Genomic DNA, 24,149 nt, shown 5'->3' with positions numbered 1-24,149 from the left:
GATTTGATGGTTTTCCAGAATCTGTTAGGGTCATTTAGATTTTTGGAGGTCTGAGATAAGAAATAGTTGCGTTTTGCTGCTTTGACAGCAGTTGTACATTTATTCCTCATCTGTTGAAAACTCAACCAATCAGTGTCTGAGTCAGATTTTCTCGCTGTGGCCCAAAGATGGTCTCTCCTGTGCAGGAGGTCAGCTAGCTCAGGAATAAACCAGGGGCTGTCTCGTCCCTTTATTCTGAACTGACGAAAAGGAGCATGTTTGTTCACAAAATAAATGAAACTATTATGAAAATAGTTCCAAGCGGAGTTCACTTCATCAGTTAACAGAATACGATGCCAGTCAAAGTGAGACAGATCCCAGAGGAATGACTGTTCACAAAAATGTTTCAGATCCCTTTTTTGAATTAATCTGGACTTAGAAGGTGGAAGTTTAATATCTCTCAAAGCCGCTGTCACACAATGATCACTCAAGATATTGGCAAATACACCTGTACCAGGGAATTTGTGAGGCATATTAGTTAGAAACAGGTCTAAGATGGAGGATTTTTCAAGACGGTTTTTGTTTAATCTAGTGGGAGAATTGATCAGTTGGGTTAGATTGAGAGACAGGCAGCATTCCTTGAATTTATCACAGAGGGGGACGACTTACACCAATCAATGTGGAGGTCTCCAGCCAAAAGGATATCTTTGAATTTTACATTACCAAGAAATTCCATCAGGGCAGACAGAGCCTGAGGTGTTGCTGAAGGTGGGCGGTAACAGCAGACTACAGATAAGATCTGGCCTCCATTCAAGGTGATGTCTACCGCTAAGGCTTCAAACTGGTTTGGAATTGTTTTAGAAGACACAAGACTAGCAACCAAAGAATCTCTGATGTAAACAGCGACCCCCCCCCCCTTTTTTTTTTTTGACGATCACAGCGATAGATGTTAAATCCATTGATTGCCAGGTCATTATTGAGTACAGATTTGTTGAGCCAGATTTCAGAGATGAAGATTACATCTGCCCCAGAAAAACTAACCAGAATTTTCAAGGCATCAGGTTTTCTCAGAAGGCTACGTGCGTTTACATGCAGAAAATGAAGCCCAGACACGTTTTTAAAGTCATTGGTGTCATATAAATAGTGGGGGGTCCAGGGTTGGGTTGAATCCCTGAGAGTAGTAGCAACATTATTATCAGACATTTTCTTGAGTTTTTTGTGACTGATATGTAATTACAGGAGTTAACAGTGTGACAATTAGCCCCCATAATCGAACCATGAAAAACATTAATGAAGATGTGATCATTCAGAACCCAAAAACAGTGAAAGTTGCAGTGATGGGCAGATCCAGGTGTATTAACAAGATTCAGTGACTCCAGATAATCTGAGAACTGAAAATAGTGACAATAATATGAATGATACAGAAAAGTTTCAGACCATAAAACGTCACAGTTCAAATGGGCAAACAAACCCGACGAGGTGGCCCATCTGCAGTTTGAGTTGGGCTAAGGGGGGCTCCAGCCCCTCTGCGAAGATGGATGGATGGATGCTCCCATGGGAAACAGAAGCTGGGTCCAGAATCAACAGGCCGAAACAGAAATAGATAATTCGCAGCAAATAGCAGAGCGAGCTGCCAGAAAATCCTCCTGAAGTGAAAGGCATGGTCCTAGCTCGTTTCAGGTCAACAGGGGCCAACAGCGTGATCCGGAATAAAAATAATTATTATCCAGATGAGTTTGGATGGAGGCCTACAACAGCTCCGATACAAACTCCGAACTTCTATCGAGCACCACGCAGCGCTGCTCCTCTGCTTCTCTGCACAACACCTCCGCACCCGACAGCACGAGAGGCACCCCCGATGAAAAATGAGACAGACCAGAGAGGCTGAGGCTGAAGTCTACACTGGTCCGGTCCGGTTCTGCTCCAGTCCGTCTCCGGCGCTTCACAGCACGAGAGACGAAGAGGCTGAAGATGTCCCTGGCCCGGTTCTGCTTCGGTCCGGCGGTGCTTCAAAGCATCGGAGCGTCTCTTCCAGGTGAACACAGCGATTCTACGGAGGTGGGCAATCCTTCGGTAAAAGTAACAGGCTGCTCACTGAAGCTGAGACCGGCTCTGTTGAAGACAAAGTCCCCCACAGCCACCTCGGTTCGGTTCTGATCCAGTTCGAGGGTCACAGGTACACTTCCCCCACACCTATGAAGACATCACGAGGGCCAGTCCAGCAGAAAACCAGCGAAATACCACCCGGCGATTTTTCTCGGAACCAGGTAGAACCACAAAGGTCCAGATGAGAGTTCGTTGAGGTCCAGAGAGAGAGAGAAAAAACACCAGACCTTTGTGCGATGACTCCCCAGCTTGAGGGGTCACCTGGCCGGCAGGGTGCGCTCAGAGTGACCGGTGGGGTGGGAGCGGCCGGTCCTGGACCAAAATATATTTTTGGACGGCCCCGTCCGGCTCTCTGAGTCACTGAACACCAAATTTGGTTGGAAGGGGGACCAACTTTAGTCCGGTTCGAAAAAAAACTGGTCAGTTTGATGATAAAAGACTGCAGAGAAGCCAGAGGGAGCTGACGTCCATCAGCTCGCCGGAAGTGAAGTGATATCCCAAAAGTCACCAAATTTGATGGACGCATCAGGACTGGTGAAAGATTTCGTATTTTAAGAGTGTGGCAAACATTGCAACAGAAACGGCTCAAGAGCGCCACCTAGAAATTTTCAAAATACCCTCCGCCTTAACCTTAGATTGTCGTAGAAATATGAAATTTGATACACTTGTCCAATTCCCTAAGATGCACAGAAAACCCTCTGGCACCAATGTTGTACGATAAACAAGAAGGCGGCCATTTTGGAATGTCGTCCCAATTTTCACACCTTCTTGGCTGTTTACAGCCTCTGCATTTGAACAAACTCCTCCTAGGGATTTCACTCAATCGATTTCAAACTTGGCCATTTTGGTCAAAAGACATGGGGGACGAAAAATTATGAAAACGGTGCAAAACGAAGCATGCTGAAGGGGCGGGGCTAGACCTCAAATTTGGACATTTCGCCATAAAAAACGAAACGCTAATAGCTCCTACACAGAAACTGTCTGAGACATCAAACCTTCAGGGATGGATACACACCGGGTCCCCTGCAAGACTGAATGGTCAAATCATGACGTCACTTAAGTCACGCCCCCTGACAACAGGAAGTGTAAAGTTTTATATTGAACTGTCCCTATCTGACCCGTTACCTGATCAGCATGATAGTGTGTCTAGTAACCGAAGACATGTTTGTGTTACTTGCTTTCAAACACTGACAGTTTGAGGTGGAGCATGTGGGCGTCGCAACGTGGCGAAGTAAGATGTAACGCCGTCGCCATACATTTGGCTCTAAATTCCACAGATTTGAACCGAGGTTCACCAAAAACAGTATGATCGATCATTATCCACCCATTGAACAGGAATCAATGATAATTGCCCAATAGCCTCCACAGTGCCTCCTAGAATATTTTAAAACCTCAGTCCCAAGCCATTATTTGACCAATAATTCTGAAACTCGGTGAACATCTGAATCTTCTCAGCACCTATGAAAAAGCCTCTTGGAGCCCTGGTCCAAAATCAAAAGAAAGTTGACCATTTTAAGTCAAAGGGTCATTTTTGGGCGTTTCTAAATGCGAATTTTAACAAACTCCTCCTAGGGATTTTGAGTGATTGCCTTCAAAATTGGTTAATATGCCCTTAAGATATTGGGGAGAAAAAGTTATCAAAAGCTTTCGGTTTCGTTTAGGTTAAAGAGGCGTGGCCAGGTCTCAAAATTGCGCTTCACGCCATAAATTTACAAACGCTATAACTTTCACATTGAAAGATCAAAATGTACCAAACTTGGCATGACTCATCCCTGTTGAATACCCGACGATCCACTGTGGTCATTTTTTGACGTTATCAAAGCCCCACCCCCTCGGAACAGGAAGTCTATTTTTTTACTTGGAATGCTCCCTCTTTGACATTCTTGACCTAATCAGGATGATCCTGTCTTAGAATACAGATAAGATGATCTGACTTGACGTAAATTACAAGCAGTGGTAGCTGGAGGATGTGGATGTGGCGGCGTGACGAATCAATAAATGACACCATTGCAATATGTTTGGCTCTAAATTGTACAGATTTTTGCCAAGGTGCACCAAAATCACTATGATAAATCATTTTCCACCCCTTGAACAGGTATCCATGATAAGTGACCAATAGCCTCTACAGCGCCACCTACATTATTCTTACAGTTATAGCTCAGTGATACAACATCCGATCTGTACCAGATTTATTGTGCGTCATCAGTGAGCACTTTTAGACACATTGGTATTGTAGTTTAACATATGACTCAAGTGCGCCCCCTAGATTATTCAAACTGTTATATCTCAATGATATATTATCCGATCTGCACCAGATTTTTGGTACGTGATAGGTGAGCACTTCTATATACCTTTGTGTTGTTATTTAACATTTGACTCCAGTGGGCCCACTATATTATTACAACAATTATATCTGAGTAAAATATCATCCAATATGCACCATATTTATTGTACGTGATCAGTAAGCACTTATAGATACATTGATTTTTTTTTAACATTTGACTCAAGTGCGCCCCCTACATTATTCCAACAGTTCTTTCTTAGTGATACATCATCCGATCGAAACCAGATTTTTGGTGCATAATTAGTTAGCACGTCTAGACACATTGATATTGTGGTGTCACATATGACTCAAGTGCGCCCCCTAGATTATTTAATCAGTTATTTCCCTGTGATATATCATCTAATCTGGACCAGATTTTTGGTGCGTTATTAGTGAGCACGTCTAGACACACTGATATTGTGGTTTAACATATGACTCAAGTGCGCCACCTAGATTATTTAATCAGTTATAATTCAGTGAATTATCATCCAATATGTACCAGATTTTTTGTGCATGATCAGTGAGCACTTCTAGACACATGGATGTTGTGGTTTAACATTTGACTCAATTGCACCCCCAAGAATATTCCAGTAGTTATATCTCAGTTATATACCATGGACTCTGTACCAGATTTATTGTGCTTGATCAATTAAGCATTCTTCACACATTGGTATTGTTGTTTAACAATTGGCTCCAGTGCGCCCCCTAGATTATTCCAACAGTTATATCTCAGTGATACATCATCTGATACAGACCAGATTTTTCATGATTCATCAGTGAGCACTTGTAGACACACAGGTATTGTTGATGCATGACTTGACTTAAGCCCGTACCACTCAGTGATGAAACTGATGATTATTGGTGACCCTTACATCTTGGCATTGTGTAAGATATAAGACTGAAACTGGATTTGCTAACTGTTGATTACCACATATGACATGTTGAAAAGCCTATTGGAAGTCCTTTATATTTGCGACAAAACAGGAAGTGACAATAACTCCCCTCTGGAATGGTTGAATTTTGGCCAAACTTGTAAGGCTTACAGACGGACTCATACTGATATGGGCGGAAGGTGATTGCAAAGTTTCGGCATGTGCGCAATCTGGTGGACGCATGCCAGGAATGGCACAAGAGCATTTGCTATGACGAATGGGAGGCATTGCTTGAGCTCCGTTGGTTGCAGTTGATGTCGAAGGTTGGGCGAATGTGCAACCCGGTGAAAGGAGCATGGGACGGGCGCGAGAGCATTCACAATGGCGACTGGGCGGAGTCGATGGGGCTCCCAATGTTGTCGTAAGGCCGGAACGGCGCTTTGTTGCGAGGGCCTTAAATGTTGCTTGCAGCTTTAATTCGGCCCGAACAGCGAAGCGCTACGAAGGCCTATAGTTATCGCTCTGTTCAGGCCCAAGCTGCAATTTTTTCCGCCAAATGAATTGGCGTTTTGGGGGCCTTAACATATCCCAAAAGTCACCAAATTTGGTGGACGCACCAGGACTGGTGAAAAATTATGTATTTTAAGGGCGTGGTAAAAATCGCAACAGAAACAGCTCAAGAGAACCTAGAAATGTTCAAAATACCCTCCGCATTAACCTTAGTTTGTCGTAGAAACAGGAAATTTGGTAGACTTGTCCAATTCCCCAAGATGCATAGAAAACCCTCTGGCACAAAAGTTGTACGATAAAAAGGAAGGCAGCCTATTTGGAATGCCGGCCCAATTTTCACACAAATTTGGTGGTTTACAGCCTCCGCATTTGAACAAACTCCTTCTAGGGATTTCACTCATTCAGTTTCAAACTTGGCCATTTTAGTCAAAACGCATGGGGGACAAAAAGTTATCAAAATGGTGCATTTTCGTGCATGCTAAAGGGGCAGGGCCAGACCTCAAAATTGGCATCTCGCCATGAAAAACAAAACGCTAATAGCTCCCAAACGAAAACTGTCTGACAAATCAAACCTTCAGTGATTGATCTACATCCAGTCCCCTGCAAGACTGAATGGTCAAATCATGATGTCACTTAAGCCATGCCCCCTGACAACAGGAAGTGTAAAGTTTTACCTTGAAAGGTCCCTATCTGACCCCTGTTACCTGATCAGCATGATAGTGTCTCCGGTGACTGGTGACATGCTGGTGTAACTTGCTTTCCAACACTGACAGTTTGGGGCGGAGCATGTGGGCGTCGCGACGTGGCTAAGTAAGACGAAACGCCGTCGCCATATGTTTGGCTCTAAATTCCACAGATTTGAACCGAGGTGCACCAAAATCAGTATGATCGATCATTATCTACCACTTGAACTGAAAACCATGATAATTGTCCAATTGCCTCCACAGCGCCTCCTAGAATATTTTAAAACCTGAGCCCAAAGCCATTTTTTGACCGATAATTCTGAAACTCAGTGAACATCAGTATTGTCTCAGGACCTATGAAAAAAGTATCTTGGAGCCCTGGTCCAAAACCAACAGAAAGTCAGCCATTTTGAGTCAATGATAAATCATCCTACCTGGACCAGATTTTTGGTGCATGATTTGTGAGCATTTCTAGACACAATGGTTTTGTTGTTTTACTTTTGACTCAAGTGCACCCCTACATAATTCAAACTGTTATATCTCAGTGATACATAATCTGATGTGGACCAGATTTTTGGTGCATTATTAATGAACACTTCTAGATACATTGGTGTTGTTGTTTAACTTTTGACTCCAGTGCGCCCCCTAGATTATTCCAACAGTTCTATCTCAGTGAAATATCATCTAATATGTACCAGATTTTTTTTTGCGTGATCAGTGATCACTTATAGACACATTGGTATTATTCTTTAACATTTGACTCAAGTGCACCCCCTACATTATTCCAACAGTTATTTGGACTTAAACTTGGTTAATGTGCCCTTAACACATTGCGGAGTAAAAGTTATCAAAAGCTTTCAGTTTTGTTTATGTTAAAGAGGCGTGGCCATGCCTCAAATTTGCGCTTCATGCCATAAATTTCCTAACACTATAACTTTCACATTGAAAAACTGAAATGCACCAAACTTGGCGTGACTCATCCCTGTTGGATGTCTGACGATCCACTGTCGTCATATAATGACGTTGTCAAAGCCCCGCCCCTTTGGAACAGGAAGTCTCTTTTTTTATTTGGAATGCTCCCTCTTTGACACAATTGATCTAATCTGGATGATCCTGTGTTAAAAGACAGATTTAGGCATATGCGCACCCTGGTAGACACGTGCGGAAATGGCACGACAGCGTTCGTGACGGCCACTGGGAGGTGTTACTGGAGCACCCGCGGGTGAGGTCAAGGGTTCGGTGAATGTGCACCCCCATGAACGGGTGTGGGACAGGAGCGGGACAGGAGCGAGACCGTTGCTGCAATTTTTTCCGCCAAATGAATTGGCGTTTTGGGGGCCTTAACATATCCCAAAAGTCACCAAATTTGACAGACACATTAGGACTGGTGAAAAATTATGTATTTTAAGGGGGTGGCAAAAATTGTGACAGAAACCGCTCAAGAGCACCACCTAGAAATTTTCAAAATACCCTCCGCCTTAACCTTAGTTTGTCGTAGAAACATGAAATTTGCCACACTTGTGCAATTCACCAAGATGCAAAGAAAACCCTCTGGCACCAATGTTGTATGATAAACAGGAAGGTGGCCATTTTGGAATGTCATCCCCATTTTCACACCTTTTTGGCTGATTACAGCCTCCACATTTGAACTCCTCCTCCTAGGGATTTCACTCAATCTATTTCAAACTTGGCCATTTTGGTCCAAAGGCATGGGAGACGAAAGTTATCAAAACGGTGCAAACTGAAGCATGCTGAAGGGGCGGGGCCAGACCTCAAATTTGGACATTTTGACATGAAAAACGAAACGCTAATAGCTCCTACACGAAAACTGTCTAAGACTTCAGTGATTGATCCACATCCGGTCCCCTGCAAGACTGAATGGTCAAGTCATTGCCTCACATAAGCCATGCCCCCTGACAACAGGAATTGTAAAGTTTTACGTTGAACTGTCCCTATCTGACCCCTGTTACCTGATCAGCATGATAGTGTGTCCAGGGAACGAAGACATATTGGTGTAACTTGCTTTCCAGCACTGACAGTTTGGGGTGGAGCATGTGGGTGTCGCGACGTGACGAAGTAAGACGTAACGTCGTCGCCATACGTTTGGCTCTAAATTCCAGAGATTTGAACCGAGGTTCACCAATATCAGTATGATTAATCATTATTCACCCCTTGAACAGGAAGCCATGATAAGTGGCCAATAGCCTCCACAGCGCCCACTAGAATATTTTAAAACCTCAGCCCCAAGCCATTTTTTGATCGATAATTCTGAAACTCGGCAAACCTGTATCTTTTCAGGACCTATGAAAAAGTCTCTTGGAGCCCTGGTCCAAACTCAACAGGAAGTCGGCCATTTTTGGTCAAATGGTCATTTTTAAGCGTTTCTAATGGCAAATTTTAACAAACTCATCCTAGGGATTTTGAGTGATTGCCTTCAAACTTGGTTAATATGCCAAATCACCTAAATCACTGTGATGATAATTATCCACCCCTTGAACAGGTATCCATGCTAAGTGGCCAATATCCTCCATAGCGCCACCAACATTATTCTTACAATTATAGCTCATTGATATAACATCCGATCTGCACCAGATTTGTTGCGTGTCATCAGTGAGCACTTTTAGACACATTGACATTGTTTAACATATGACTCTAGTGTGCCCCCCACATTATTCCAACAGTTATATCTCAGTGATACATCATCTGATCAGAACTAGATTTTTTTGTGTGTAATCGGTGAGCATGTCTAGACACATTGATATTGTGGTTTAACATATGACTCAAGTGCGCCCTCTAGATTATTTAATCAGTTATAGCTCAATGATATGTTATCGGATCTGCACCCGATTTTTGGTGCATCATTAGTGAGCACTTCTAGCCACATTAGTATTGTTTTTTTAAATTTTGACTCAAGTCTGCCCACTAGATTATTCCAACAGTTATATCTCAATGAAATATCATCCAATATGTATCAGATTTATTGTGGATGATCAGTTAGCACTTCTAGACACAATTGTATTGTTCTTTAACATTGGACTCCATTGCACACACTACATTATTCCAACAGTAATATCTCAGTTATATATCGTCCAATCTGTACCAGATTTATTGTGCATGATGAGTGAACCATTCTAAACACATTGGGAATGTTGTTTAACATTTGACTCCTTAGCACCCCCTAGATTATTCTAAAAGTTATATCTTAAAGATATGTCATCTGATCTGCACCAAATTTTGGGTGCGTGATTAGTGAGCACTTCTAGACACATTGGTATTGTTGTTTAATGTTTGACTCAAGTGCGTCCCAGTTTATTCCGTTATATCTCTGTGAATTATCATCCGATTGTAACCAGATTTTTTTGTGCATAATTGGTGAACACGTCTAAGCACATTCATATTGTGGTTTAACATATGACTCAAGTGTGCCTCCTCTCATACTGATATGGGCGGAAGGCAATTGCAGAGTTTAGGCATATGTGCACCCTGGTGGACGCATGCGGGAATGGCATGAGAGCATTCGCAAAGGCGAATTTGAGGCGTTGATGGAGCGCCCGCGGTCGCGGATGATGTCGAAGCTTCAGCGAATGCGCACCCCGGTGAATGGGTGCGGGACGGGAGCGAGAGTGTTTGCCATGGCAACTGGGCGGAGTCGCTGGAGCTCCCGCGGTCGCCGTAAGGCCAGAGCGGCACTTTGCTGCGAGGGCCTTCAATACTGCTTGTAGCTTTAATACTTGTTCTTTAATGGAAAAGAAGAGCGTGAACAGCTCAAACACTTGGAGCTCCACCACATGTTCATTTAAAAACAGGCAACATACAGATCAACATCACTGCTTCTTAATAAGACGGATCCTGCTGCTAATAAAATGCAAAACAACAAAACAAGACAGTTTCATCCAAGTATGCATATGACCTGTGGATATAGTGAGAGAAATGTATGTACAATAAACCCCGACTTTGCTGTCAATACCTAGAATAAAAGTGTCAAATTGCTTTATTTAATGATTTAAGGATCCATGTAATAAAACTACTACAGTAGGAAGAGCAGCCCCTCCCCTGAATGATGAGCTTGTAATGGACACAAAGGTGGTTAGAGGCTGCACAGATCAGTCTACACACTCTGCTTCGCAACCTGTCTTAGAAGTCCTAAATTCAACCATGAAAAGTTGTTTCTGTTTGTTTTCTGGATTCTTCAGGTGTGTAATACCACTCAGGTGACACCCTTCAAAGTAGTGGCTAAAAACGAAGAGCGTGGTCAACCAGAGGCTTCCTACGTCCGCTTGGTCAAAGTCTTTTTACCCCACAACACTGAGGTTGAGCTACAGAAGGGCCGCAGAGTTCTGGTACACAACTTTGTCTCAGACATTACTTTGGGTGTTCTCAATAAAATAAGGGAACCCAACAAGTTACTGACATGTTTTCTGACTCGCTGCAGTTGAACGGGCGGCGGGTACGAACCCCTTTTTCCATTGATTTGGTGGGAGCCAAAGTGATAACCAGTGGATCCTACAGTCTGCTGGACACAAACTTTGGTTTGCAAGTGAAGTTTGATGGAGTCCATCACCTGGAAATCATTGTTCCTGGAGAGCACTTCAATAAGGTACAAACACTCAAGTGTTCCTTGGTTTCACAGCTGGTAACTTTTCAAAGTTTCTATATATCTGTCTCCTCCAGGTGTGTGGCATGTGTGGAAACTACAATCATGATGGCTCTGATGATAACCTGATGCCTAACAATAAACCAGCTAAGGATGCCATTGAACTGGGTAACAGCTGGAAATCAGAAGGCGACAGTGATCCTGGGTCAGTGACAGACAACATGAGCCCATGCTGAACTTTGATATCCGTAACTAACTAGAACATTAGCACTTTCTCTGAAATACAGCATGAATGTGAGGCACTGAATGACTTACCTCATATGTGTCAAACTCAAGGCCCGGGGGCCAAATGTGGCCCTCGTTGACATCTTATCTGGCCACCAAGATGATATTTGAAATGTACAATACTTCTATCGCTTAAATTTTTTCCAGTAATCTTTGATTATGATGTCAAAAGCACAACAGAGAACATCAAATGAGACCAATCAAACTCTTGTTGAGGAACCTGGGACCAAGAAAATATGTTGGGTATCTGATTTGAGCTAATGTAGTTTCTGAAATTGGCCCTTAGTTTGAAAAAGGTTTTAATTTTGGCCCCCTTTTGTAAGTGAGTTTGACACCCCTGACTTACCTGAATGAAGAAGAAGCTGAAACTATCCATCCATCCACCATCTTTTACCCACTTCTTCCTTTTCGGGTCACGGGGATTATTGATGCCCATGATCAGCAGTCACTGTGTGAGAGGTGGGGTACACCCTGGATAGGTCTCCAGTCCATCACAGGGACATCTGGACAGGTCTCCTGGCCATCACAGGGACACATAGACAGGTCTCCAGTCCATCACAGGGACACCTGAACAGGTCTCCAGTCCATCACAGGGACACATAGAAACAAACAAGACAAACAACCATTCAGTTGCTCACTCTCACCTAGAGACAATTTAGAGTTACCAATCAGCCTAACAACAAAGTCCATGCTCAATAATCCAGGTATACAATCCAACATTTTTCAGTCAGGTCATCTGGACAGTTTTTTTTTTGTGCTGAAACGTTTCGCCTTTGATCCGGAAGGCTTCATCGGTCAAGGAAACACACAACAAAACCGATTCTTCGCCCAACAGCTTACTCCAAAGTGGAACAAACCAGTTCTGCTTGTGATAAGATGGTCTCTTTGGTACACCCCCTCCTCCATTGCCGGCCCTCTTCCTTGTTGACAGTCTTGTCAAACTGGTTGAAAACAACAAAGTCCATGCTCAATAATCCAGGTAAACAATCCAACATTTTTCAGTCTGTTCATCTGGACAGTTTCTTTTTTTGTTCTGAAACGTTTCGCCTTCGGTCCGGAAGGCTTCATCAATCAAGGAAACACACAACAAAACTGATTCTTCCCCCAACAGCTTACTCCAAAGTGGAACAAACCAGTTCTGCTTGTGATAAGATGGTCTCTTTGGTTTGTGCTAAAACCAAATACGAAACGTTTCAGCACAAAAAAGAAACTGCCCAGATGACCTGACTGAAAAATGTTGGATTGTATACCTGGATTATTGAGCATGGACTTTGTTGTTTTCAACCAGTTTGACAAGACTGTCAACAAGGAAGAGGGTCGGCAATGGAGGATGGGGCGTATGTTATTCTCATTGAGCCTTGAGGACTCATTTACAAGAGAGACCTGTAAACATGCGTGTTTTTGGTCTGTGGGAGGAAACCGGAGTACCCGGCGAAAACCCATGCAGTACGGAGAGAACATGCAAACCAGAATTGTCCCCGGCCGAGATTTGAACCGGGGTGACCTAGTCACTGAGATGCGGCAGCTCTACCAATTGCACCACCGTGCCGCTCAAGCTCAAACTACTAACTTAAAATAAAAAATAAAAAAAATTAGCAAAACCTTAAATTAGCTAAAGAAAAAAAGCTTAAAGCTAAAACCAGTACAAAAACAGCTAAAATCTAAAATTTGCAAAAGCTAAGCTAAAATAAGTAAACAAGAATTGATCAAACTGTTTTCTATTAAAAATAAACTTAAATGAGTCAAAGTATTGCAGCACGGTGGTGCAACTGGTAGAGCTGCTGCCTCTCAGCGAGCAGGTCCCTGGTTCAAACCCCGGTCCAGGGGCCTTTCTGGGTGGAGTTTGCATGTTCTCTCCGTGCATGCGTGGGTTTTCTCCGGGTACTCCGGTTTCCTCCCACAGTCCAAAAACATGCATGTTAGGCTGATTGGTAACTCTAAATTGTCCCTAGGTGTGAGTGAGAGAGTGAATGGTTGTTTGTCTCGTTTGTCTCGTTTGTCTCTATGTGGCCCTGTGATGGACTTGCGACCCATCCAGGGTGTACCCCGCCCCTCGCACAGTGATTGCTGGACATGGGCACCAGCGACCCCCGTGACCCAAAATGGAATAAACGGGTAAAGAAAATGGATGGATGGATGGATGGAGTCAAAGTATTAAAGTTAATGAATGGTCTGAACCAGATCTGAGTTGCTGAAATAAATTTGCAGAAGAAAACGTTTGACTGAATTACATTGTCCTTTTTGTAGCTGTCAGCCAGACACTCGTCCAGACGTCCACCCAAACTGCACCACAGAGGAGGAGAAGCTGTACAAGGACCAGTGTGCCCACACCATCCTCTCTGAGCTCTTCAGGCCCTGCCACTCTCTGGTGCCCCCTGAAGCCTTCCTGGGGAACTGTGTCTACGACATGTGTGAGTACAACGGCATGCAAGTGACCCTGTGTGACAATGTGGAGGCCTACGCTCAGGCCTGTCAGAGCACCGGAGTCACCGTCAGCTGGAGGAACAACACCTTCTGCCGTAAGTGTCCCTCACAACCCAGAGACCAGCTGAAGGTATACTGCTTTTAGACCTCCTTCTGCTCCTTCCCCACAGCCGTGCCATGCCCTCCTAACAGCCACTACTCTGACTGCACCGAGCCTTGCCCCCCCACCTGCTCTGACCTCTTCCCCATATTCTGCCACCTCCCTCCAACCACTTGTGTGGAGGGTTGTGAATGTAACGCTGGCTTTGTTCTAAGTGACAACAAATGTGTTCCTCTGGACAAGTGTGGCTGCCTGGACTCAGACGGAGAATATCATGATGTAAGTTCACTTCCTGGATGTTGGTTCAGGTTTGGTTTTACATTTAGACCCAGCGTTCCTTTGCACCATTCATGCCACTATTTCAGACCAAAACCTTTTCCAGCTGAGGAAAGGGTGAAGCTGTAGCTATTTTGATCAAACCTTGAAAATGTAGTCATGTGTGACCTCATGTTATATTATAAAGTCTCACACTCAGAATACATGCTGCCAAAGACTCTCAGCTACTATCACATCAAATATATTCTCGTTGTATCTCGGTACATAAATAAATTTGACTTGACTACAATGATAATAAAGTGTCATGATCAGCGGCCCCCGCTGGCCCCCCATCTGCTCACTTCCCCTTCCCCTTCATGACATGTCATGTTTTCTGCCCTTCTGGTCATAGACCCTTACCCCAGCAACCAGCAGACTATTTAATAAAAACTGTTCTTGTTTTTGCAGTCCTGTGTCTGGCTTATTCTGAATCCTAAACCCTGGTTTGTGACATAAAGCTTGTTCTGATTCTAAAGACTCTCTGCTACTACCACGTCAAATTAAAGACTCTCAACTACTACCATGTCAAATCTTAGCTCGATATTTGTAAACTGATGGTGTTGCAGCCATTTTAAAGTTTTTTTACGGTCATCTTGTAGCAGACAGTTTGAACTGAATTAGCTTCAAAATTAACCAATTTTACAATGATTATTTCCATCTATTGGTTCATGAGATATTTTGCTAACTGACAGAGTTGACTCCAAGTAGTTAATGGTAACATTTTAAACAAAGATGTTGTACAGTCTGTTTGTATTCAAAACAAAATTCAACCTTTGGAGATTGTAGCACAGGTTGTGTAACGTAGAGTGTGATGTCACACGAATGCTTCAGTTGTCTAAACTTTCCAACATTCTTTGAAACAATTATTTTTCTTCTTACAGTCCTGGGGTTGAATAGTCTTATCATTTTCTCTCAATTCTCCCGTAGTGCACACACCCAAACTACCACTGATTTTCATTGTATCTGAGCTCAGACTTGTCTCTTTCAAACAGGAAGTGAAGGCTCTTTTTAACTATGGCCTCCATAAAACCCTGCTGAGCCAATGAATCAACACGTGTGACCATCAGAATGTTGTGCTGCTCACAATTAAAATATTTCAGTACATCTTAGAGCAGGGGTGTCCAATACGCTGATGGTGATCTACCTGTCAATCTCAAAGGTATTATGGATATTATTACATACAATGGGTATTATTACATACATGATACCCATGTAATGCTATGGGTATCATGGCATGAAAAAAATAGACGCCAGCCTATTATCCATCTATGAAATTTGTCACTTGATTGACATACAGCAGCCAGTCTGTGAAACCGAAGGTTTCTGAATCCAGGTCTCAGAGGCGAGAATTTCGGGGGAACGCCCAATGGAGGTGTGAAATTCTCTGCAAGTGTGAAGTGGCACATGTACACTACAAGCGGCTGCAGTCCAAAGTTTTTCTGCATTAACAACAGTTATAATAAATGGCAGAGAGCAGAGTGTTTTTGTGCTGCTCACCCTTTTTCAGCATGTAGGAGCAAAACTAATAAAATCCAGGGCCCAAAGAGACGTTGGTGTATTCACCATTTTGGGCGTAACAGTGATCATGCAGTCCTGCATGTGCAATAAATGCAGATGAGCCCTTCTGGGTTGCCAGATCAATTTTAAATGTCTATTTACCCCTCCTTTTCTGTGCATGTACAACATACACAACACACACCTCATCTTAGAATATTTTTACTCGGCACATATGACATAGGTCAATATACTATCATTTTAAGTCACAGTACTATAGTTCATAATTTCTTATCTGGCAACCCAACTGACATGGAAACTATAGCGGTTTCATGTAAACCCACTCATCTTTTGTTTATTACCCCCAATAAACATTTATTTATTATTTAACGTTTCCTGCAGGATGGTTGTTGGTTGTTGGATGTTGGATGTTGGATGATGTCTATCATGGTGCACTAAGATTCATAACTGGCTGTGATTATCGTACCCACCACTGCACCCTGTATTCACTGGTTAACTGGACATCATTAACTTCGCGCAGACTCTCTCACTGGTACATTTTCATCTTTAAATCACTTCTTGGTCTGCTGCCTTCATACATCTCCTCCTGCATGTCTCTGCAAGAGTGCAGCTACGGAGTGCGCTCTCAGGACATTATTACCTGCAGTGTTCCCTCAATGAGGACTGAACTAGGCAAAAGGGCCTTCTCCTACTTCGCTCCTGTTTCCTGGAATTTCTTACAAAAATATTTGAAGCTCTCGACCTTGACCTCTCTAAGTGGCTTTAAGAATCTGTTGGTCTCCTGGCAGGGACCAATGCAGACATGTTCCTGTTATTGGTTTTCTACATTCGCCTTAGAATCTAGCTGTTTTTTGTTTTTTTTGGTTACCTTTTTCTTTTAGCCATCCTATTTGTAAAAAAAAAACAAAAAAAAAACTGCAGTATGACTTTTTATAATTGTTTATTGTTGTTGCTGTTCTCCATTGTTGTCATCTTTCTTTGTTGAAATCAGGTCTCTCTTATAAATGAGTCCTTGGGGCTCAATGGGATTACCTGTCTAAATAAAGGTTGAATGAATAAAGTTCTATTTTATCTTACCTTTATCTTATCTTATTTCAACATTTCCAGAGGTTGTTCTCATGTAAACGGGACCTTATAGTAGGTAGATCACTTTGATTTTGTAATTTTAAAAGTAGCTCACATGCTTAAAACCTTGAGTAGGCGACTGCTTACCTGAGGCTTTGGTTACCATCAAGACCGGATGAGCCACTTGGCAGTATCTTTAATCCGTATTCTCTTGTTGGTTCGTGTTACTCTTCTACGCATTTTGACGTTTATACGTCAAAATGTTTGCAGTGTTTTCAGCCCAGAACATCACAACAGGAGCTGGATTTACTGTAGAGCTTTAGACAAGGAAGAGTTTCAGACTGTGTTGGTACCCTTTATCACTTCTGTCCACGTGATTTAGTTTGAAAAGGGCCAGTGTCTAAAGTGTGTGTGTGTGTGTGTGTGTGTGTGTGTGTGCGTGCGTGCGTGCGTGCGTGTGTGTGTGTGTGCAGGTGGGAGACTCATGGCTGACAGATAAATGTGCTAAGTCCTGTTCGTGTAACCTGGGTGGTACAATTACGTGTTTGGACAACAGCTGTAACTCAAACTCTGTTTGCACTCTGGACAAGTATGGAGACCTGTACTGCCATCCCACCAGTGAGTCCAACACATGTTTGAGATAAAAACTGGACCTTTCAGAGGACATGAGCTGGTTTTGATCATTTTGTCTCCATCATTGTCGCCTCTAGAGTTTGACAGGTGCAGCGTCTCTGGAGACCCTCACTATCGAACATTTGATGGGTTCACACATCACTTCCAGGGACCTTACACCTACATCCTGGCTCAGGACCATAATCTGCAAAGCAACCTGGTGCCTCTGCTGGTTAGAGGGAAGAACATTAGACGAGGAGGCAACAAAAGGGTCTCGTTCCTGGACCAGATGTATGTGGACATCTACAATGTCAACGTCCGCTTCTTGCAGAAGAGAGTTGTCCTGGTCAGTGGGCATCTGTTTTTAGTTCTCCTGTTGGTGCTAGTTCTTGAGCCACGTGTTACTGTATTACCTACAGGTGAACGGGGAGCTAGTCACTCCTCCTCTAAGTCCAGTCAGTGGTTTAACCATCACTATGAACTCAAGGCAGGTCCAGCTCACCACAGACTTTGGACTCACTGTAAACTTCGATGGAAACAGCCGTGGAGGTAAAACCTCTGAAAGGGTCTGACTGAGTCTTTAATGTGTTTGTGTATGAGTCTGCTCATTCCTTTCTTCTACAATCAGAGGTCATACTCCCCAGCACCTACAGGTACTCAGTCCGAGGACTGTGTGGGAACTACGATGGTATCACCAGAAATGAGTACATGAAGCCTGATGGGACAGTGGTCCAGGACCTGAACGTGTTTGGAGAAAGCTGGAGAGTCGGTGATCGACAGGCTGATGGACCAAATACGTCTAACTTCCCTATAAATGTCCGCACCCACAGGTAGGACTCCACTTGTGTCCCCTCTGTCACGTGGTCTCAGGTATTAGATGGGTCCAAATGAAACAAAAAAATACTCTAAAAAACTGGAAGGTTGTGGCTTTGACTGCTGAAGATGTAATTGAGGGTTTTACATTGTACTGTAATCTGTGGAAAGACTTTTTTTGCTATCTTCTGTTTCTAAAATATTTTCCTGCTGCTTCACCATGTCCTGAACTCCACACACGCATAACTTATTTGAACCATGTAAGGACGCAACTACAGTATAGAACGGGGTGTCCAGTCCTGGTCCTGAAGGGCCACTATTCTGCAGGGTTTAGATGTTTTCCAGTTCTAACACGACTGATTTGAATCAAAGGGTGATCAACGGCTTCTGCAGAACATAAAAATTATTCAACCATTGAATTACGTGTGCTGGAACAGGAAAACAAGTACATCCTGCAGGACAGTGGACTTGGAGGACCAGGATTGGGCACACTTGGAGTAGATCATGCCATGCCAGCATGTTTCTTTCACCAGGAGTATCACGTTGTGTGCTTGGTTGGTAGAGGTGTTACTAAGTCATTGTTTTGCAAGTCTCAAGTCTTTATCCTCAAGTCCTGAGTTAAATTTCAAGTCAAGACAGTCAAGTCAGATGGTGGGGAGGGGGTGTTCGTGGGTCCACTCACATAAAATTTTGAATAACAGGGATGCCATTTCCTGCATTTTGGTGTATTTTAACGGGCATTTACATACATTAGTAAACTGAATAAAATTACTATTTTGGAGAGGAACAGCAGGTTGTGTAGCTCTGATTCTGTCAGGTGTCCTGAACCCCCCTTCTCCCTCCCCTCACTTCATGGTTCTGAGCTGAACTTGTCTCCGCTCCTGCTCCAGTCTCGTGGCACCGTTTGAACAACCTGAAGGCTTCAATTATCTGTTGTCCAACCAAGGACAATCCATCCATCTATCCATCCATCCATCCATTATTTATTAAAGTAAATTGGACTGGTTTTTTTACATTTTGATCCTGTTGTTATTTTGACAAATTAGCGCCGTTGTTTTGAAACGTGATGTATAATGTGAATAACACATCAAACATTTCTCTCTTTGTATTTTTAATTTATTTTTTTACAGTAAGCTTTTTATATTATGTCTGAAATGTAGCAGGAGTTCAGACATCTGCTGATGTGTGCGCACTAGAGCTGTCTGGAGACGTTTCTGTGCATAACTAGCACTGTCCACAGGGAATTTATTTATTCTGTTAAATAAATGATTGTTTCTGTTGTGGGGGTCTGAGAGGAGGGGAGAGGGGGTGTTTTTCAGTGCACAGTCCTGCTGAGTAGGGATAATATTTGGAGAGCAGGAGAAGAGGACTCTGCGCAGATCTTCTGCGTAAGGCTTCTGTCCCTCCGTCCTCACCCCACCCCCCCGGTCTAGAGGCTCCTCTCCTGTTCCTCGAAGGAGCGTGTAACTGTGTGCTGTGGCTGAACCATTCACAGACTGGGTCTGCCAGACTAAAGGCAACGTCTCCTCTTGTTTTATTTTTTTAAATAAATAATCAAAATAAATATGTGCGATGACTTTGAACTTTTAGGGACGGAGCTGCCGGATCTGAACAGAGTTGCCAGAACAGAAGGGGTCCAAATGAGAGAGTTTGCGGATCTTGTTCCGGCAGGATTCGGCTCAAATTAACCACTGTTTCAAACCCAATATGACTTTCAGACAGAGGCTGGTCCACCCTAAGGACAAAACACACCCATACCCAAACAGAGTGGTGTGGTGTCTGCAGTGCAGCGAGAAATGCCCAGAACTATGTTGAAGACTCTATATTGGAGAAACTAAACAACTTCTTCACAGACGCAAGGCTCAACACAGGAGAGCCAGCTCTTCAGGACGACTCAGCGGTTCACCTACACCTCAAGGATAAAGGTCCCTCTTTTGAGGACCATAATGTTCACATTTTGGACCGAGAAGACAGATGATTTGAGAGGGGGATGAAGGAAGCTATCTATGTAAAAAGAGAAATAAACAACTCTAACCAGAGGAGGAGGTCAGATTTCCGCTTTCAAAAACCTATTATGCAAATTTAGGCCTGATACCCAGTAAGTTTCACTCCAATCAAGAACTTCATTCATGTGATCAGAGTGGCCCATCTGTGAGTCAGACTATCAAAGACCATAACAAACCTCTGTTGTGAGGAGTGAGAGAGCAATCTGCAAGTTTACCGAACACCTCAGCTTTATAACTTGAACCCCACACTCCCTGTTTGAATCGAGAAAGCTCCTTGGCTGAGAAGTGAAACGTCTTCAACTACAGAATAGAAGTCCAGTTGTTTTTGCCTTTAATCTTTTTTGGATTTACCATGTCCTGGATTGCTGAGAATCTTCAACAGCATACATACAGAGTTTAAAAAGACAGAGAGACGGTCTGTGTTTGTTAATATGGAATGAGTGAAATGAATTAACGAGGCACACTTTTTAAATTTGTTTTAAACTTTTGATTATGGGTAAAATATCAAGTCTCTTCAAGTAGACACGTAAAAGTCCAATTCAAGTCCCATGTCATTTTGTAAAAGACCAAGTCAAGTAGCTGAACATTTTTTTCGAGCCAAGTCTAAAGTCATAATATTAATGGCTCGAGTTCAACTTGAGTCCAAGTCATGTGACTTGAGTCCACACCACTATACTTTGTTATAATGACTGTCTTAACCTAATTATGATGCCAAAGTGACTTCTTTAAAATATTTACCAACCAAGAAAACCCAGTCAACACAGGGCCAGCTTCATGATTACATTGCTGCCATGCTCCACCATGATCCTCATACTCTGCCAGTATGATGATACCTTCCTTACTGGTGTGTTGTTCCTGCTCAAACCTACCATGGACCCATCACGCTCCATCAAAGCCCACTGTGTTCCATTATTGCATTACTATATTTGTCCCTTTAAAACATTTTGGGGATTAGGCTAATTATATCTTGTATAATTAGTATTTGATTGTTTGAGGCTGTGGTGTTTTTCCATCCACCTATAAATAGGCCAGTCCCAGGAAGCTCTGCCGGCGCTCTCTCTTTTTTTTGGCTCCCTCTTTGTTTTTGCCTGCTCTCTGGCTGCCCTAATTTTTTTGGGGGGGGGGGGCTCTTTTTCCTCTTGCTCATCCTGTCACCCGGATGAGTCTCAATGGTGTAGGCAGAAGCCGCTGGCCTCAGCCGGAATTATTATTATTTTTTTTTAGTTAACTTTTGCCTATATTTTTGTTGTAACTTTGGCCCGGTTGTTGTTTTCACTTTTTCTTTTACAATAGGTATTTTTTAGGCTTTTTTCTAGTTTAGTATGGTGTAGTGAATGTGGGGGTCAACTTCACTATTATCCTTAAAGCTAGTTCAAGCACAAAGAATATTAATTATTTAAATACAACGGATTCTTTCTTTTTCGAGTTAAATTAATGCCATGTGACCGAGATAACTGTGAGGATTGTTTAATCAGTGACATGAGATGCCATTTTTCTTTGACCCATCAGAATAAATGCGGTCATTTATTTAACAGAATCAAAATTTAACATCAAAACATGTACACTTTGATTTGCTGATCTGTTTCTGATTAATAAAAACTTGGCACGCTTTACTAACAAGACAACAGAACATTTCTGAAGGCATCTAGATTGATTTACTGGTGAAGAGGTTTACAAGAGGAGAGATTTAGAGGTTTAAAGAGGAGGACTTAGATGGATGAAGGAAGATGCATGTTTTGTTGACCAGAATTAGCACGCTTCTTTCAACACCAGCTCAAACCCCCGGTACACTCGGTGCGTGACGACTCGTTACCTTTGCAGAAGATGAATCAGCTTCGGTACAGGGTCCATTTCAACGCTACCTTTCCAGCGTCTCTGGTTATAGCGGCTGGTCATTGTCAGAAGTCGTGTGGTTTACTCCGTTAAACAGAACCAGCTTCCTTCGAAGTTGTAGGGCGTTACGCCCGGGTGAGTTCACAGCGAGGCGCTGTGATTCCGCTGGGATGGACGGACCCTTGTCTCACGGTCAAATCCATCAGCTTTTGATTAAATCTGAAAGTTCCTTAGGAACTCTCAGGAAGACTCCATAGTCCCAAGAAAGACTCAGGAAAACTCCGGTCAAAGACTGAAGAAGACTGAGACTCAAGAAGACTTCAAGAAGACTGAATATTTCCAGGAAGTGTTGACTTTTAAAGAGTCCTCACTTCCGGTCACTTGGTACTTCCTAATTGGTTGAAACAACCAACAGGGAGTGGTTCTAGTGACGTCAGAGGGTTATTAAAAGTCAAGAGAGGATGCAGGAATGTTTAGGAACAATTAGTACAGACAGAGAAATGTTTTGAAGAAGTGAGAGGAAGCAGGTGCCAGTTGCTTCTTTTTTACCATCTGCTAGGTTTAAAAACAAAACACTTGGTTCTAATAACTTGTCTCTGTCTGTCTCTGACTTTCGACCGACATCACTACTCCTCATTGAGACAGAAGATCAAAATGCATAATTACTTTGTAAATAGACATTTAACTTGATTTCTAATTTCTAATGAGGTTTAAAAATCATTAATACTGTTTCACAGTTGATTTAAAATGAGTGGTTCACTTCAACATTTAGAAATGGTATGAACTAAACACACTTTGATTATCAGAAAGAAGAGTGTTCTTTCAATTGATTAATTCAGGATACAATTAAACAGTCTCTTGATGAGCTAATTTGTATTTCTGGATTCAAATCAATGAAATAACAGTTCCTGTCCCATGAAGGTCTTCAGAGACAGATTGTTGTCAGAGGCCTAGTTCACTACACTGGTACCAGCAGCGGCTTCAACGGCCCTGTATAGGGTTGGTCCACTGCTGTATTGTTTTTTGTTCTGTTTGACTGGCTCACCAGGCCCATCTTTCCATTGATACTTTGTGTTTTTGTATTTTTTGTTGGACACAGAGAGTGTGAGTTTATGGCTTTCTCTTTTTTCCTTGCAGCTGATTGACCAGGAAGAGAAAACCTTTAAATTAATTGAACGTCGAACCCTTATGTTTTGAGTCTGTGTCCTTATTAATATGTCGTGTTCTTGGTGGACTTAACACCCATAAAGACCATCCACGTTGACTGAACCTTCACATCTTAGCAGGATCATCAGCCAGTGTGGCGGGGGCCTAAATCAGCTGGGTCTACACAAATATTAGATCCCTAAAAGGCCCTCTATCTGATAAATGATGATAGTCACAGATCTGAAGAAACATTTCTAATTAAATGATTAACCTGTAAGGGAACTGCCACGTTCCGGCCATTTAAAATTTTTGATTTGACAGTTTGGCATTGTTCTCAGCTACTAGCACACCAAATTTCAGCTTGATATATCAAAAAATGGCTGATTCATAGTGTTTTTTCCATTTTAGCTCAGGCTATCTTGGATTTTTGATTTGCAATCAAAATTTATTAGAAATTGTTCTCTGCTACCAATGCATCAAATCTCAGCTAAATAGCTCTTAAAATCTTTGAATTATATCAATTTGAAATTATATTTGGCAGTCATTTTGCATTTTTAGATTTAAATTCAAAATATGTTGTGCATCACTGTCAAGTACCACCACACCAAACTTCAGCTCACTATAGCTGAGTTATCATATTTTTTTCCCTTTTTGCTATGGTGACCATCTTGGATTTTAATTTGTTTTAGGAATTTATAACAACTCGCTCTCTGTTACAACCATACAAAACGTAAGCTCAATATCCCTAAGAATGACTGAGTTATAGTAAATTTAGAGTTTTCTGAGGTAGCTATGGCAAAATGACCGGCTCAACACCGTGATGTGTGCCATTACTTTTATTGGTGTTTTAAGTTACCACGGCAATGCTTTATGATAATTTACAAAGCCGTCAAACCAAAATGGCTAGAAAATTTAATCAGTTTTTTGTTCAGAGACCTCTCTGTTCATGTGACCTCACTGTGGCAGTA

General features: G+C 42.5%; 1 protein-coding gene across 1 annotated transcript in view; it reads left to right on the top strand.

Annotated features, from left to right (window-relative positions):
- Positions 1-24,149, top strand: part of zanl (zonadhesin, like) — a gene marked incomplete in the record, with an annotated part of 443,805 nt that overhangs the window by 413,158 nt on the left and 6,498 nt on the right. The window contains 9 exon segments of the mRNA XM_037681443.1: positions 10,667-10,813; positions 10,906-11,070; positions 11,145-11,272; positions 13,600-13,871; positions 13,947-14,155; positions 17,245-17,389; positions 17,482-17,729; positions 17,803-17,932; positions 18,012-18,213. Of these exon segments, the coding sequence (XP_037537371.1) occupies positions 10,667-10,813; positions 10,906-11,070; positions 11,145-11,272; positions 13,600-13,871; positions 13,947-14,155; positions 17,245-17,389; positions 17,482-17,729; positions 17,803-17,932; positions 18,012-18,213 (1,646 nt within the window).

The sequence above is a fragment of the Nematolebias whitei genome, chromosome 1, assembly GCF_014905685.2.
Source record: "Nematolebias whitei isolate Nwh7 chromosome 1, NemWhi1, whole genome shotgun sequence".
Classification (NCBI taxonomy): domain Eukaryota; kingdom Metazoa; phylum Chordata; class Actinopteri; order Cyprinodontiformes; family Rivulidae; genus Nematolebias; species Nematolebias whitei.
This window is presented reverse-complemented; position numbering and strand designations above follow the sequence as displayed.